General features: G+C 44.5%; 1 protein-coding gene across 1 annotated transcript in view; it reads right to left on the reverse strand.

Moving 5' to 3' along the window:
* Positions 1-6,320: 6,320 nt before the first annotated feature.
* Positions 6,321-18,287, reverse strand: part of PHYHIP (phytanoyl-CoA 2-hydroxylase interacting protein) — a 28,788-nt gene continuing 16,821 nt past the window's right edge. The window contains exons 2-5 of the mRNA XM_089538765.1: positions 14,398-14,581; positions 10,147-10,321; positions 9,112-9,229; positions 6,321-8,182 (exon numbers count right to left, since the gene is read on the reverse strand). Of these exons, the coding sequence (XP_089394891.1) occupies positions 7,648-8,182; positions 9,112-9,229; positions 10,147-10,321; positions 14,398-14,562 (993 nt within the window). The 5' untranslated portion in view covers positions 14,563-14,581 and the 3' untranslated portion in view covers positions 6,321-7,647. The remainder of the gene's footprint in view (positions 8,183-9,111; positions 9,230-10,146; positions 10,322-14,397; positions 14,582-18,287) is intronic.

Below are 18,287 nucleotides of genomic sequence, written 5' to 3' on the forward strand. Positions count from 1 at the left end.
TTGGCTTATGAGACGTTATGCTGTGGCCATGTGTCCTTGCACAGACTATGTCCATCAGTTGCCTGAAACAGAGCTTCACTGTGATATATTTATCTTCCTTTATTTTATTTTTGAAGAAAATTTTGCACACTCAAGCTAACCACATACAGTAGCTAACCATCATTTCAGTAGCAAGCCCTGGCTTTTCAGGTGGAAAGCACCACATTCAATGCCCATCATCTCTAGCTAAAAGGATCAGGCAGCTGGCATTGTTTTAAAACACCTGCCTTAAACTGCTGCCAGTTTCAGTAGACAATATGGAGCCGGACAGATAAAAAGTCTGTTATGGTATATAAAGCAGCTTATATATCTGAATATTTCTCCTAAGGCTATAATTCACCATGAGATCAATCAATCAATCAATCAATCTTTTTTTCCTGGGACATTAGTGTCATTCAGGTTTACATCATCAATGAATCAATTAAGCTCCATCAATAAGATACCATCTCAATCCAATTATGTTAGTTCCCTATTTTACATGCCCAGTATTAAAAATAATATTGATAAAATCTAATTTCTCTGTCTCGCCTCTCCAGCCTTCCCTGCATAAAATTTAGTATGCTAATTCTGGGCAGCCAAATTGTGGACTAACATTTTATTTTCCCCTAATTTACATTGCAATTCCATACCTCTGATTTGGGATTTAGCATCTACTAAGATCAATGGGTCTTACCTCTCATTAGAGTTGCACGGGACTGTAACTGACAATTGCAGTTAAGAGTATTGTGGCACCTGAAAGCACTAGTGGCAGATGTCTATTGGGGCTGCAGTTAGGAGCAAAGAGATAACCAAATGGTTACCAAAAACTGAGTCAAGGGGTCCCCAGAGGGGCCCCGATTATATTATTTTGCTATCCAAACTCCTTCCTTGCAGTTCCTAAGCATATCTTGGCCAGCATCCTGTTCGTGATATATGCAAACATAATTCACCCTTATGTTTGCATATGTATTTTTTTCATTCATTGCAGAGATTGGTGTTCCCTTCCTATCTCTACAATGACCAAAAGACTGTGTTACTCTGATAGCTGCTCCCAACAGTCATTTCATGACTGATGGAATGCAAGCAAATGGAATCAGAGGTGTGTCTGGCTATGTTCCTATAACTAGATGATGACCAATGACATTATCTACTGAGACCTTTGGAGGACCTCAGTGGATCTTGCTGGAAGGTATCCTTGGTCTGTGTCTGGCTATGGCCACAGAATGGATAGGAGGCGGTTATTGCAGCAACATGACAAGTCCTGGCACTGGTGACACGGAAGCTATAGTAGTGTGCAACACTCTTAACACTGTGCTTGACCTGTAGGATCTCAGCCCTTGTATCTCCTTGCTGGTTAAGAGGTGAGTCCGCAGGTTAGGTGAGTTGCACCCTATCTACCGAAATAGAACAATCAGGGTGGACAATCTGTGCCCCTAGGGCTGCGACTTGCATAACTACCTACACAATACAGTAAATGTTGTTGTTGTTGTTATTATTATTATTTACTTATATCCCACTTTTCTCCAAATATAGGGACTCAAGGCAGGGACTTACCAATGGATGCCACAGTCCATAACTTGGGTCCAACCCGATTTAAATATTTTATATGGTGTATGCATTCTTGAACTGCTGCCCACTCCACCAGAAGCAAGCAGTAAGCAATCCCAGGAAAGCTTATGCCAAGCAAGACTAGTCTTTTAAGGTGCCACAGTATAATTTTGTTGTTGCATTTGCTGCGACAGGCTAACGCAGCTACCCTGCCAGACACTGTCGACTGGTTTTTCTCTTTGCTCCAGTCTATGGAGGAATGTTTCAGTCATGCAATTTGTCTGCCAAATACAAGTACAGAAACAGTTTTAGCAACAATGAGCTGCCTCACTAGACTTAGGTTTAGCATTATTCTTTCGCTGTCGCCGTTCAGGGCAAGTGATTGGTTTTGCACACCCTGCTATTTTTGCATCCTTCTCGGTGTTGGAAGAGCCACAGTGTGTGCCTATCTCACCACAAAGCTCTCTGTCACACTGCGGTACCTTTTCAGCCCTGTTTTTCACAGCAATTTAATTGGGAAAAGCTTTTGCTGAGACAGGAAGGTGCAAATCCCACAGCTCCTTCTGAGCTCATTTGCTACATTTTCTTGTTGGAGAAAGTTTCTTAGCAGGCATATACAAAGCCGAGAGGAGCCAAGGTCAGCTGGACATACCTCCCAACAGCTTCGAAGTACATACAGCATTCCTGGAGGCAAGTGGCACTTTTTTCATTCAGCAAGATTGCAAGACACATTGCAACGGGGCAAAGGGAGGGAAAAGAATTCAAAGCCAGTATAGAAAAAGCCAGAGGTTCTCATGACTCCATGCCAGGCAGCATTCACAGCACAGTACTGCTACAGCACACAGCAAAAACACTACACAGCTGGCTGCACTGAACATCTGGACGCTCACACGTTTCCGAATGTGGCTGAGACTAAAAACATGTCAGCTGCTCTGAAAGCTAAGCCCTCCCCATGGCAAAAGGGGAGATGCTTCTACACACTTTCGAGAGCTTCTAAAACATATCCTTGGTTGGATTTCATTGAAGAGAAGGCCACTTGCTCCAAAGTCAAGGTAGGATCCAAATTCAGCTGATACGACTGTGATAGGATTCCCTAATATTGTACAGAATAGGTAGGCTACACCCTGTGCCACCTCAGTATTGCACAACCTTCATAAGCCCAGCATCTTGCAGATGTCAGACTATAATTCCCATCATCATTTTTCCATGCTGGTGGGTAATGGTGAGAACTGTAGTCCAATCAATAACCAAGGAGGTTTGCTGGGGTGGTGAAGGTTGGTGTAGCATAGTGCTTTAAACAGAGCTTGGAAAAGCTATACTTTGTTCTACCATTCCAAACATCTCCAACAAACAATGGTTCTGGGGATACTGGGAACTGTAGTCAAAACTATTTCTTTTGCAACCTCTGGTTGTGATGCTCGCATAAAGACTGCTCATCTACCATGGGGGCTCTTCGAACCAATGAATGGTTATGAAGAAATGCCCTCAAAATAATACATGGAATATTTGCAGAGAAATATAGATCTTGCCATAGAATCCAAGCAAGTCAAATTCATTGTAAACAGCTTCCATTTTCCTTGTGGTTGGGCAGTTTTTCTTTTGTCTACCCAACCCACCCAAAAATACAGGGGTTGCTAGACGGCCCTTATTTTAAGGATTGTTCCTAACATGAGATGACCAAAAGCGCACTGAGGCTGGGATCTGATACACTTTTTACATAATACAAATATATGCCAGTATCATTCCTGCCGGATCCCATTTGTGCACAACCAAAGCAATTCCATGGCTCCTGAGATCACCTATTGCTTGATGGCGAAAGTAGTCTGTGTGTATATTTGCACAGTGATTGATTGTACTAGGGACCACACTTCTATTGCCTCTGAGAATGTGCAGCCACTTGCACAATGATCTCCTTATGTTAGCCTAATGCCCCAACTGGATACTGGCCAAACATGGTTCCATTGCTCCAGCTCTCCCACAGTCCTGGCCCAACACAAAACCAACCACTTGCTTTTGAAATGTAGTGATCAAAAGCTGTCTACCCAGACAACTATAAAATGGTGAGGCATTGAACAGAACAATGAAGTTGGAAATTCAAATGCTTGCTCACCGCCATCCTCTACCCACCATCTCAGCCTTTCGGAGCTGCTCTGTGTTTAAATGGAAGAAGGGAAGGGGGAAGAAAGGAATATGGCAACACCCCTTTAAGACTAACTGTTTTTTATTTTAGCATTAGCTTTTGCTTTTGTGCGCAAAATAGTTTGCACACAATTAACTCAATAGGAGGGAGGAGAGGGAAAGAGGTTGCAGACTCAGGCAAAAGCAAACGGCTGCAGCCTCTCTTAGCCTGTGTGCTCTTCCTCGGTAATAACCTTTACTGCCTAATGTTGCTTGGCCACACTTGTCCCAGTTCTCACCTGTGAAATATTGGAGGGTATGGATGAATTGTTGCACCTGGAAGCTTCCAGGAAAGCACTTGTACTCACTTTTGGTCCAGAAAAAGGTTAGTTCAGGGCTTCTGGTGGTGTAGATAGCCACCAAAAAAATCCCCTGGGGGGGGGGGCATATGTAGCCCCAGGGACACACTTTGCCTATGCCAGGCTACAGGCATACACCCCATCCCAAAATAGATATATGCAGGGATGAGACACATATGCTCTACCCAAGTGATGTAGGATTTCAGTCCATGACTTTTTTGCCCTCTCTTCCTACTATCTGGGAACCTAATCCATATGGACTGGACTTCCGTTATTAAATCCCTGTGTTTTGTACAAGCTTTGGGGGCCCAGGTCAAGTCCGTAGAGCCTTGCCATTGGGGCACGTGCACATACCCAAACTTAACAAAGGAGGATGGTTAATCACAATATACGTTTGATTCCTAGAGTTGGAAGGAGCCTCATGGGCCATCGAATCCAACCCCCTGCTCAATGCAAGGATCTCCATCTAAAGCATCCCCAGAAGGTTGTCCAATTGTTTTTCTTTTTCCAGAGACTTGTGCCCTATGGCAGATCCTTCCTTGTCAAGGGTGGTCACCGTACCTAGAGAAAAACTTTGAAGACCGAGAGCGGCAAAGCACATGCTATGGAAGTGGCCTACAGGCACACTGGTCTCGCTGAATGAAACGCTCCCCGCTAGACATGCAAGGTAGCAATTTGCTGCTTCCTAGGACTGTGAAAATTGCGCAGAGCAAATTGTCACACACCTGGCAGGCTGCAACACATAGCTGGTGGGCTTTGTTTCATCTGGTGGAGGCTGATGCTGTCCAGCTTAGTTGTTAGCCAGGGGTGGGAAACTATGGAAGGCTAGTGGGGGCACATGAGCCCCCTCAATGGACCTTTGGCGGCTGCATCCTCTAAAACACAGGGAAGAATAATGAGACTTTTTGCTCTCAAATGACCTCTTGGGCATGTGGGGGCATTTTGCCCCATTTTCAGCTCCCCTAGACCATTTTAGATCCAAGAGAAGCCTCTTTGTTTAAAACAACAGGAAGTGAATGGAAGTCATTTTCTGTTTATATATCTATATAGCCTCTCTTGAGCATAAAATGGCCCAAGAAGACACCAAAACACGATGAAAATGTTCCCATGCTCCTAGGGGAAATGTGGCGGCATTTCCCATCCCTGTTGTAGACTCAAAAGAATCACAAGCATGTTGTTGCTCAAGCTCCCTGATGTGGAGTCTTTTTTTGGCCAAGACAACGTGCTCAAGAGTTCCTCGTCTCAAGGCGAGAGCATTGCCTGGTTAGAGAGGCTGTGCTTTTCCTTTTGGTTTCCCATGGGACAGAAGAAAGTTCTCTAGGGCAGCAGTCCTGTGTTACACCTCAATGCAAAAAGAATCTCTTTTCAGATTTCCAAGCCACTCTGCAAGATTCCCAAGCCACTGCATAAGATTCCCATGCTACTCTGTAAGATTCCCATGCCAACTGGAGACAGTTGGCGACAGCCACTCTCTCCCCTCCCTAATTTGCCTTGTCGTGTCACAGTGCCATGCCAAGAAATGGCACTTGCATGGCAGGCAGTTTCCCTTGATAGATAAAATATTCCCACTCAGCACGAGAAAACCCAAACAAATAAAAACTACTTATACTGGAGGAGGAGGAGGAAGCCAAGCCTGGGGCATAGAGACAGGGGGTGGTGGTATTAGCAGCCGCCAAGAGCAGGTCTAGCCAGTCTTGGCAGAGCAGGTTCTTGATGGCTGAGTGAGGCAATGGGCAAGTTGAGACTCAACAGGGCCAGGGAGCGGCCGCAAATGCCTTGCTAACTCCTTGCAGGCCGGGCTGATTTTCCTCTTTCTCTCCATCCCTGCTAGCCTCTTCTGCGCAGCTGCAGGATCAGCAGCTGCTTTGCCACAGACTGGCTTCACTGTGGTCCGGTGGGTTTGGTTATTTGGCTAAACAAGAATAAATCCAAATCCTTCCTCTGCTACTGCCCTGATGAGTTGACTCGGTCAAGTCACTGTCCCTCAGAGAGAGAAATTGGCTGTTGAACAGCAAATGCTTATCACTCCAAAATTAACCTCAGAAGCTGCAGTTGGGAGCAAAGGAACATTAGATAACATTTTAAGGAAGTTAGAGGGGAAAGGGATAAGCAACCTCTTTCCCTCCAGCGTGACCGTTATGCAATTCTTTTGTTTGAATTAGACTTAGAGGCTTATGGGGATACTTGTGACAAAGAGAACAGAGCAGAAGCAGTTATCTATGGATTCTTTCTGCATGAATCCAAATATCCACAGCTTGAAAATATTCATATATATATATATATATATATATATAAATTCTGAAAAGCAAACCTTGATTTTGCCATTTGATACAAGGGACACTCTTTTATTATCCATTCTATTTAATGGGACTTGAACATCCATGGATTTTGGTATCCATGGGGGGTCCTGCAACCAAACCTCAGTGGATACCAAGGACCCATTGTACGTACATCCATGTAGTGTGCCTCCAATCTCAGCTCTCCCTATTCCTGCAGGAGTCCCTTTTTACCTTCAGAAGGCAGTCCTATAAGGACATGCAGCCTAGACCTTTATGGGCAGATGGGATTTCTCTGCCAACCTAGATAAGCAGAGCTACCGGGCAAGATTGGGCAGCATGACACAGAGAGAAAGGAGACAGGTTGGGTACATCTGTGCAGCCACCACCCACCAGCGTTCCAGTCCTCCTCCGAACTGCCAACAGATCTGTTGGAACCTGTCATTCCCCTTGTTGAATTTGATCAAAATAAATAAAGGATATGAAGAAATAGGATGCCACACCTTGGGGGATGGAGGGAAGAATCTCCAGGTGATTTCTTCTTCTGGGTTCTTCACTGGCAAGGAGACCTCCTACCCCACCTCTACCATGGCTTTGATTCCCTTTGGTGCCAGCCGCAAAGCCAATCTTCAGGCCACAAAGCCTGGCTGTGATGGTGGCCTCTGGGCCAGCTGATCTGCTGGAAAGTTCACCTCCTTCATACTCCTGTGAGCAGAGAATGTGATAGATGAAGGCGCATGGAAAGAGCACCTTTAGGGAGGTTCAGCGATCCCACAGGAAGGGAATGTGGATGGCATGAAAAGAAGGGGCTAAAGGAAGCCATGAGAACGAGAACTAGACAACATTCCAGTTGTGGTGTCCTCTTAAAGGAAGCTGGAGCATTTTTAATCACACTGGCCGGACAATTTGGGGTGTGTGTGTGTGTGTGTGTGTGTGTGCAAAGTGAAATGTCCATCTGTTTTAGCTGGGGCAAGGGAAACAAGGTGAGCAGCCTTTCTCTAGTATCTGTACAGAGCCTCCTGGAAAATGGCAGGCAGGTGTCTATTTATTTGGCCAGAAGAACAGGCCGTGCAAAGCTGCCCTGATTCCATCTCTCTCCTACTTTGGGATCTTATTTACAACGGCTAAGCAAACATGCAAAACAGTGAGAAAGAAGTTGAGAGAGAGAGAGAGAGATGGATGCAGTGCTAGCAGAATGCAGTGAATGGCTTCTCCAGCCAACCGCCTTTGGCTCCCAATTGGGAGCTCTCAGGTAGCCACATCCATTCCCGAGGGCCTTCCCTTTGCAAAAACCTCACCTCCTTTCCCTCTCCACCCCTCTCCAGTCTCTAGCGCCCCACGCTGATGTTGCACGTCTTGCAGCTGGGATCTTTCTTGGCATCAGCAGTCGACAGGCTCATAAGCTGATGGCCACTGATCTCCCCCAGCACTCCTAGGCTGAGGTCAACTGGGTCAGTATAGATGATCTCCAGGATGACATCCTGGGCATGGCGGTAGACGAGCTCTCCATCTTCCATGCAACATGTCAGGAACTTGTTACAGGAAATGTCCAACTGGGGCAAGCGCTCCTGGCAGAAGCGGTCTCCCGGAGAGCCCTTGGGTGCCAGTACCAGGATGACGTAGTGGTAGGCGGTGTACATGCAGTAGAAGTCCGCAAAGTAGAGGTTGGTGTTGGGGCCGAAGAGGCGTTGGGCAGCAATCTGGAAACGGTAGCGGCCGTAAGGTGAGTCCTGGGGAGGCTGACCTGTGTTGAATTCGGTATGGCAGCTGAAAAAGATGCCGTGCAGCATTCCACTGGTGGGCGAGCCATGGCTGCCGCTGTTGTCCTTCAGGTACGGTTTCATGATGTTCCCACTGTGCATTCTGACCAGAAGGGAGACACAGACAGTCAGGCAAGAACTCTGGTTGGGGATGGCCTTAAGCTCTACTCAGCTGAAGGAAAGGACTTGGTCCTACTTGGAATTACCATCTACAGAAGCTTCTCAAACTTTGGTTCCTAGACTACCATAGAAGGGTGGTGGCAGGCTGGTTTCAAATGCCCACTCAGTCATAAAACTTCCAGCCAAATATACCATCCATTGGCCTAACCTACCTTACAGGGTTGTTGTGAAAACAGAACCAGGAGGGCTGGCAGGAGAAAAACCATGTATATTGCTCTACAATTCTTGGCAGAAGGGTAAGACAGCAATACAATGTTGTGCATGCCTTGTGATACAAACAGATTGCTGGGGATAGAGAAGCTGGCCCTTATCTCTTATCCTATCTCTGGTTAAAAGCTTGAAAGCTTGAAGTTTCACCTTAAAAGCAAGTCACAGTAATGGTCAATAATGGAAGGCTATGAGTGGACCTTTTGAGGGCTTTCTCCTCTTCTTGCTATGATCCTTAACACCATAGCAGGAAGGTACCATGTTTGGGGAGATCCTGGAGGATTCTGGCCAAAATCCAAACTTTGGACTGATGGTTCCACAGGGAATAAGTTCCCAGACTTATCACGAATAGTGAAAACTGCAGATAATGGTGAATGCTATATTTCTGCCAGAAGGGTTTTTCCCCTCCAGATGCAAGGAAGTGAAACCATGGTTACTGATCTTGCAGATACAGGGTCAGACTGTAGCACTCATTTTCACAGCAGTTGTCAGAGGCATGATTCACTTTAGCAACACTTGCAGCAAGAGGAGATGGCAACTGGAAGTATGGCAAAGAATGGACTTTCCACCACTCATCTGCAACTGATTTGTGCCATTCCTCATTCATTTGTGACCCTGGCCACTGGGTAGTCGGAATGCCCTTACCTGACATGCTGGAAATATTCCTTGGTATGGTTCCGGTAGAAGACCGAAAAGCGGAGCATCCTCCCTGCAATGAGTTCCGCTTTCTCCTGCAGCTGGGCCAAATGCTCTTTAGCATAGTCTGCATGGGACACAAAAGGGGGACAAGGTCTTACAGTGCAGGTCTCGCATCTCCCGTTGTGAGCTGTATGGTCAGTCTGCCCTTAACCCTGTTAATGCCAAGCCCTCCTGCAGCTTCTTCTTGCTGCACCTGGCATACCTTTCCCTTTGCCTCCAGCCAGTTCTCCCTTCCTGTCACCTCTCGCTCTGGGCGTGCTGGGAGGACACACCCTTGGCCTCCTACTCAGCAACTCTTGCTCCATCACGAAATCTGGATTTACTGCCTTTCAGCACCCCTCAGCTTGTCCCAGTTCCCATCGGCCCAGGCCCTGCCTTTTAGCCAGCCCAAACAAGTGGTTCGTACCCTGCCTTGCTCCTCAGCATCAAAAAACATGCACACGCTTCCTTTCCTTTCCATTCTGAGATGGAGGGCAATGGTGCTTTTGCAGAAGGCGTCTGCTTGTGTGTAGATGAAGAAACAGAACAGCTCGAGAGGCGATGCAGAGTATTTCTTAATGGAGGGGTCTTAGGGATACCAGTTAAAATGCTTGTGCAATGAGCTCTCAGAAAGCAAAAGTGTCACTAGCTCAGCCACCCATGAAAAAAGTTTTGAATTTGGGAGCATTTCAGATTTCCAGACATGGCAGAATCAAGCTGAACTTCCTTTTATAAAAAGGGGGCAAACTCAAGAATTGAAGGAGCATCCTGGAATAGTCTTGAAGGGGCCAAACCTCATTAGCTTTCCTGTGTTGACAGCCCAAACCAATTGTCAATTATTCAGCCAACCTAACACCAGGGACCTTGTACCCCATGGGCAAGACTGGACTTGTCTTCCACAGAGCTCCTCTTTAATGGCACATAATATCTACCATACAAAGAAGCTGCTTCACCTTGACTCACAGTAGCCCATGTGCTTAATGTCTTCTTCTGGATACTCACCCCCTGTGCAGAATTCGACGGTCTCACTCCATCCGGACACAAGGTATTCCCCGTCGCTCTGCTTCACGGCTGTTTGCACTGCCACGCTGTACTCCGTCCTGGGACTCAGAAACCAATGACCTCTCACAGTCATGGGCAGAGCAACTGCCTTCGCTACCAACTTGGTAGGGACATCCTGCACAAAGAAAAGATTGAAGAGCCATCAAGCATCAAACTCGAGTTTAGAATCCAAGGTTGGCTTGCCATCACTGGGCCATGGTTAGCTATGAGAAGGGACTCTGGAGAGACCTGGGATGCATCTGCACTGCAGAAACAATGCAGTTCAACCCTGCTTTAACTGCCATGGCTCCACGCTATGGAATCCTGGAATGTGTAGCTTTGTGGGATATTTAGTCTTTTTCTCTCACAGAGCTCTCATGCCGCAACAAACGACAATACTCCAACAGTATTGGATTAGCAATTCCTACAAGCCCATGCTGACCAGAGATAGTGGGAAATGTAGCCCAATACATCTGGAGGATATATCTGGAGGAGATGGTTGCACTGCATAAAAATCTGAATTGAGTAACAGATTGATCCTATGCATGTTTAGCAGAAGTAAGTCCCACATTCAGATACAGCTATGTCCAACATAGCAGTCACAATGCCTAAATACCCTAAAAGGACCAGATTCCATCTGATCTTGGAAACTAAGCAGGATCAAACCTGGTTACTCTTTGGATGGGAGATTGCCAATGAATCCCAGGTGCTGTAGGAAACATTTCAGATGAAGGAACTGGCAAAACCACCTCAGTATTCCTTGTCTAAGAAAACCCTATGAAGTTTATGGGGTCGCCACAAGTCAAGAGACGATTTGAAAGTGCGCACACATACAGAGGATAGCAATCTAATCGAGCCATCAAATCCTTTATGCGAATAAAGCCAAAGTTCTGCAGAAGTCAATCATTTCTTTGTGTTTAAGATAATTAAATATGCATCACAACAGGCACTATCTTGGAAAACCATCTCTATGTGAGAAACAGCAGAGGTCCTCATCTAAGATGGTGCATGCTGCTTAAAGGGATTTGCAAGCACTTATATTAAAAATTAACAATATTTCAAATATCTGCTATCTTGGCTTAATTGGTGGAGTCACTTTAAATCAACTAAAATATATTTAGTAGTCCATTCCAGACATTGGGCTAATTTAAATGTTGCAGCCATACTTTAAAATCTATATTTATTAGGTGTCATAAAGGTACATTTCTTTTCACAAAAGCTTTCCAAAAGCTTTGGAGTGTAGCAGCATCCCAGCCTCTGCGTCAATGCCTTGTTTGCAGCACCGAAAAAAGCTGCCATCCCATGTGATGCGTATAAAGAGTGCACCTATTTTCATCCGACAAACGTCGGCAGGCTTTTTTACTTACAGTGTTCACAGATGGAGAGCGCTGGAGGAAAATAAAAGTACAGCGAGCTACACTGTTCATTAAAAAACAGTACTTTTGTTACTGTGGGATGCTGTAATATTCATGGCTATCAGTAATTATTGATGAGTGACGTAAGTATGCTTTTGTGAAAGAAGGAAAGCATTTTACTGGCAGCACCAAGTTTAACAAATGACTAATGTGTTGCTATTTACACTTTCCAAACTCAGGTTTCCAAATGGTTCCTGTTATCCAAGGGGATTTGTAGCCTCTCGTGTCTTTGAAAACTGGGTTTTCAGTGAGGTGGAAAACATATATCTAGGTGACATCAGTACAACTGGTAGGGGAGGATTTACGTTACTGTTCTTCAGGCATGCAAAAAGGGATTAAATCAACACGCACGAGGAAGGGATTGCTTTAGTCCTGCCCTCTTCTATCATCACACTTTTGATTCCATGAAAAATGACAATGCTAAAGATGAGAATCTCTTCTATGAGTGAAGAGTCTCCACACAAGCCAGAATCCTGAAAATTTAAGTTCTTGCTCAAACATCTCTGCTCCTTTCACACAACACAATGATAGCATTACGATTCCACTTTAATTGCCATAGTTCCATCAAATGCAATCTTGGGATTTGCAGTTTAGGAAGAGGCACTTAGTATTCTCAGAGGGCTCAAGTGGCACACTACAAACTGCAGGATCCCACAGGATGTCGCCATGGCAGTTAAACTGGAATCATAGTGCTATAACTGTGTAGTGTGAAAGGGTGGGTTGCACAACTCCCATCCGTAGCTTATTTTATTTCATTTTTTGCATGCCTATATAGGACTGTTATCAGATATGCAAAATGATCTTGTAGCACCTTTGAGACTAGCTCTGCAAAAGAAGTTGCAGCATAAGCTTTCATAGACTTGGTCTACTTGCTCAGATGCATGGAGTGAATGCATTTCAGGAAACAGGCCAAATCTACAAGACCCTGGGTAGCATAGTGGTTTGAGTGCTGACTACGATCCTCGAGACCAGGGTTCGAGTCCCAGCTCAACCATGAAACCCATTGGGTGACCTTGGGCAAGTCACATTCCCTCAGGTTTGCAATGGCAAACCACCTCTGGACAAACCTTGCCAAGAAAACCCCATGATAGGGTTGCCTTAGGGTCGCCATAAGTATGAAACGAAGGCATAAAACAACAACAACAACAACAACAACAAACGAAAGCTTATTCTATAACTTCTTTCACACAGTCTCAAAGGTGCTACAAGATATTCTTGCATACTGATATTCCAGACTAACATGGCTATGTTCTGAATGTTGTCAAATATTCCATCCATTTGTTATTTGTTCTTAAATCAACTTTCAATTTATGTTGATCCTATAAAGAAGAAACCTCCAAGAGGTCATCAGCTCTTCAACTCAGGTCTTGCAAACTCAGGGCCGTGGCATCCTTCACTGAATCAATCCATCTGCACTACAATCTCCCTCTTTTCCTACTGCCTTCCACTTTCCCATGCTTTATCATCATTTCCAAAGAGCCATGTTGTCTCATGAGATGTGTAAAATGTGACTGTCTTAGGTTTAATCTGCACATGCAGTTAGACCTCGCTTTGACTGCCATGGCTCCACTCTATGGGATCCTGCAATTTGTAGTTTGTTGTGGTGCTAGAGCACTCTGACAGAGAAGGCTAAATAAGTCACAAAACTACAATTCCAAAGCATGACCCATGGCAGTGAAAGCGGCATTAAATTGCATTATCTGTGCAGTGTGCATTAAAAGAAAACCTTGCCAAGCCAACAGGCCACAAACGCCCCTCTGCACTGCGGTGCAGTTTCTGTAGCAACGACAAATGCTGAAGAGTCAGGAGACAGGCAAAAAAGAGAGTGGGGGAGATCTTCTAACCGAGAAACAGAGCGAGAAGGAAAGAAATAATGTTAAACATTAAATAGCATTGCTATAGCAACACACCCTGTTAAGTAGCATCGAAATTAGCGACTCCATTTCAGAGGGAGAAAGAAGTGAGTAATGCACTTCATGACTCTCTTGACTTTGTTAGGAAAGACACTTTCTTTTGTGCGTCTTTCCTAAATGGGCTTCTTCTTGGAAGGGAGAGACCTGTTGAAATTGACTTTATAACTACTGCTCCATTGCCCTGTTTTACTAAAGATTTCAAAGGATGCAATACTGCTCTGGACCCATTTATAACAAAGGTAATGTGCATAAGATTTGATCCATAAGTAGGAAACGGACTGAAGGTCTCATTTCTTTATACAGCTGGCCCTCTACACTTGTAGCTTTGACTTTTATGGATTTGATTATTTGTGGATTGTATTAATATGTCCTCTCTAGGAAGCTCTCGGTTCTTCAGCACAACTCTGCCAGAAGTTGACCATAGAATCACTGTAGGACCTAGATATCCCTAGAGAAAACACTTCTCTAGGCATTTGTAAGTCCTCCAGTGAAATTCTGTGGTCAGCTTTGGTGGGATGTTTATTACGTTTGTTTAGTTTAAGTCCTTAGTAGAGCAATCATTGCAACAATCTTTCCCAGGTGTGTTGCACTACAGCCCCCATCATCCCCTGTCAGCATGGGCAATGATTGAGGAAGGGATCTGAGAAAGTAATCCAACTGTTTTCATTTACACTAAGAATTACTACAGCTTTATCCAGTTGGTGCCTTCCAGATGCAAATGTGAACCACAGCTCCTGTCACCCACCCCATGGGATGCCCATGCTGCCTGGGGATGATGGGATTTGAAGTCCAATACACCAGAGGGCATAAGGTTGAGTGTTACTCCTAATAGCATTTCCTGGATCCATCCGACCCCGCCATTTTGCACCAACACAGTGGCTCACCCGGTGTTTGAATTTATTGGAGTTCTTGTTCTCCTTCTTATTCAGGTCAATGAAGTAGTGAGTGACCCTGTCTAGGTCTCCAACATCCATGGCCCAGGAGATCCGGAACGAGTCGCACGTGATGTTGTTGATCTCAATGCTGTGTGGGGTGGACAGCAACTCCATGATCCGACCGGTTCGGCTCCTGTGGTTGAAACAGATAAAGAGAAAGGGACAAGAGAAAAGTGAGGTTAAAAGAATATATTACAATTCAGAAAACTGAAAATTAGGACATATATCAACTGCTTGCTTTATAATACAGTGGGGGTATCCTTGGTATCCGCTGGGGTTTGGTCCCAGGACCCCTTGTGGATACCAAAATCCATGGATGCTCAAGTCCCATTATATACAGTGGTGTAGTAAAATGGTGTCCCTTATATAAAATGGCAAAACCAAGGTTAGTTTTTTTGGAATTTATACATATATTTAAATATATTTTAAAACTATGGATGGTTGAATCCATGGATAAGAAATCCTTGGATGTAGTACTAATGATTTTCAGAACTTCAGAGTTCTTAATATAAAATTTACAACATAAACATCTGAATCACAAAGATCTCATCATCCCCCCCCCTTTTTTTTTTTTTTTTTTACAAATATAAGACCTATTCTATATGGAAAATGGGCAATTTCTTTATCCAATGATGGTAAAAAAGGATCTAGGATACATGGCTAATGGAGAACCTTGCATTCAATGAGAAGATAATAAAAGGATACATAGCACACGATTCCCTCAAAGATAAATGCATTCCCTTTACTGATTGCATCAACAATGCTTCACAACATCATCAACATTTTCAACATCTTACCCAAGACTCTGGTTAAGAGCTTAAACATGTGGTTGTGTTACTAATGGATAAGAAATGTTAATGGATGGACCAATTGTTGTATTTTGATGTCTGGCAGATCAGGCTGAATGCTTCAGCAAACTACAAATCCCAGGATTTTCACAGCATGGAGCCTTGGCAGTAAAAAATGGTGTCAAACTGCTTTATTTCTCCAGTGTGGAAGGGCTGTTCATTTCGCTCTCACCAACCATAAACAATTAATCCCTCCTTGCTCCAAGACCAACTCCAGATAGTAACTGTGGTTGTCGCTAGTTCTTGCCTTGGCCTCATTTAATTTATTCTTCCAAATCCGTGGAGCCATCTGAAGAGTGAGTGTCATCCCACATGAGGATGGAGCAGACGGCTGCTCGCAGGTGCCAGAGCAAAGAGAGTACATTACAAGCCATGGAAGGGAAAGATTCGGAGCAGATGGCACTAGGAAGGGAGAGGACGCACGGCCAGCAGGCGCTGAAGGAGCAGGGAAGTGGGACTAGGTTTGTTTTGAAGCTCAGAGCAGAACAAATGAGGGAGGAATTTCAGGTAGGGAGGCCAACACATGTCTGCACATGTGGAGAGCGCCAAGGAAAAAATCTGAAGGAGGAGATCGATGTAGTTTGGTTTAGTGGCTGAAACAACCTCCTCTAGCTATTTCCTCAAATGTGTATTTCTTACTTTCCATCAGCATGATGTAGTTTTGGACTACAAGTCTGGAGACCAGGGTTCGATTCCTCCGCTTAGTCATGAAACCCACAGGGTAAACTTGGGTAATAGCACGTATAGCAAGTACATTTCTATACCACTTACCAATGCACCTAAGCACTGCCTACGTAGTTTACAATGTGTAAGCTAATTGCCCCCAACAAGCTCAGAAGGATGCCAGGCTGAGTCAATCCTGGAGCCCCTGGCTGGTATCGAATTCACAACCTTGCGACTGTGAGTTGCTGCAGTACTGGCATTGCAAGCCACTCTCTCTCAGCCTCAGGGGAAGGCGATGGCAAACCTCCTGTGAACAAATCGTGCCAAGAAAACCCCAGGACAGGGTCACCGTTAAGTTGGAAACAACTTGAAGGCACCCAACAACCAATACATTATCCAAATGATGTCCAGATGCATCTGAGGAAAGAGACTGAAGCCTATAAAAGCTCATGCTGCCAACTTTTTTTTTCAATTGGTCTCCAAGGTGCTACAAGATCTCTCTACATACTGATTCTACAGACTAGCGCAGCTATATCTTTGAATTCTACATTATCCCAGCTTGGCTGATCTCACTGTGCAAATGATAAAGAGCAATGCTATGCGACCAGTTGCCCCATTGATGACAAGCGGATGAGAAAGCATGTGTTGTTGTAATGTGCATACGCCACACACAGTCTGGGAATAAACAGGGTGTGCAGATTGTATGCATCAGCACAACCGGGTGACCTTGCGCACAGTTACATGTGTTGCCCGGATGTGAGTGTGCACAAGCAGAACGGGCACTGTGTCATGAAGAGAGGCGTGTGATGCATGACACATAAAAGCCATATGGAGTGTCACATGGTGTGCGTTTGTACCATCTGTGTGCACAGATCTAGCATGAAGCTGGTGAAGGGGGGGGGGATTTTTATTGCCGGTGAGTTTGTATGACTGTCATAGCCTTTGGTTGCTCAGTCACTGCTGCTATGTTCTTTTGTATGAATCCTATATAAAATTGGTTTAGGATTAACACACACAAAAAAAACTCCACCAATTTTATTAGTTTGCTAATCAAAATATTATGGGGGATTCCTATCAAATGCTTTGCTAAAATCCAGATAAATGATATCCACAGCATTCCCACCATCTACTAAATTAATCTCCTGAGATAGATAGATAGATAGATAGATAGATAGATAGATAGATAGATAGATAGATAGATAGATGTTTCCAAGTTTACACTTTAAATGATCTGACATCCCTTGCTCATATTTTACTATGTCTGCAGTGGACATGGCTCCTGCCACAGGGCAGATGGCTTCCAGAATCCTTGTTAGTTTATGAAAATGGCTGTTTTTTAAAACCAATCTGCAGTAGTTCATGCCACACCGCTGGGTTTTAATTACAAACCAAACCAGTTGCCTTCTTAAAGAAGGAAATCAGGTTGGGCGCGATTTGTCCTCAAATACTCCATGTTGACGGCTTGCAATTATCTAATTGTCTTCAATGTGCTTACAAATGGATTGTTTTACGACTTACTCTAATAACTTGCCAAGGGTGGAAGTTGATTATGGGACGTGTATGAACACAACTCTGGATGTGTGTGTGTGTTTGTGTACGTAGACATGTTTAGTTTCAGTATTAGCCAGATCCAGTGGAGCCCTACAAAGAATGTTAGTTGGAAACAAACAAACAAACAAACAAACAAATAAAGTTGTCAGGTTTCAACCTGGAGATGCACATGGCAACTTTAACAGTGCCATCTAAGGAAGCGGTGCTTCTTCTACATGTCTCTTACTTGGATGTAATACTTCTTCACCCCACTTTTGCTTGCTGGGTAGCCCCCCTGGATTACTGCTTACTACACAGAGTGTGTTGAAAACAAAATGTGAGGGTACCCCAAGGATACCAGATCCTTTCTGATCTTGGAAACTAAGCAGGGTCAACCCTGGTTAGTACTTGGATGGAAGACTGCCAATGAATAACAGGTGCTGCAGGCTGTATTTCAGAGGAAGGAACTGGCCAAATCATCTCTGAGTAGTTCTTGCCTAAGAAAACCCTGTGAAATTTATGGGGTCACCATAAGTCAATAGGCAACACACAAACTTCTAGCACTGAGAGAGAGCAAGACAGTGACAATCATTCACACCCAGAACTCTTAGATTTGCTGTGGTCACATTCCCTTGGTGGCTTCGCCTGCCCCTTTTCTTTGGATGCTTAAACTGTATTTCTACATGTTCGACTGAAGTTTTAAACTACTGCAATGCTAGAAATTTGGGGACTGAAGAAAACTTTCAGTGGGAGCAGAGTTCTTACTGAGAGAGCCATGGGCAAAATCTTTTCCCACCC

This window comes from Sceloporus occidentalis, unplaced genomic scaffold (assembly GCF_023333645.1).
Source record: "Sceloporus occidentalis isolate IW3139 unplaced genomic scaffold, rSceOcc1.0.p SCAF_9, whole genome shotgun sequence".
In the NCBI taxonomy this organism is placed as follows: Eukaryota; Metazoa; Chordata; class Lepidosauria; order Squamata; family Phrynosomatidae; genus Sceloporus; species Sceloporus occidentalis.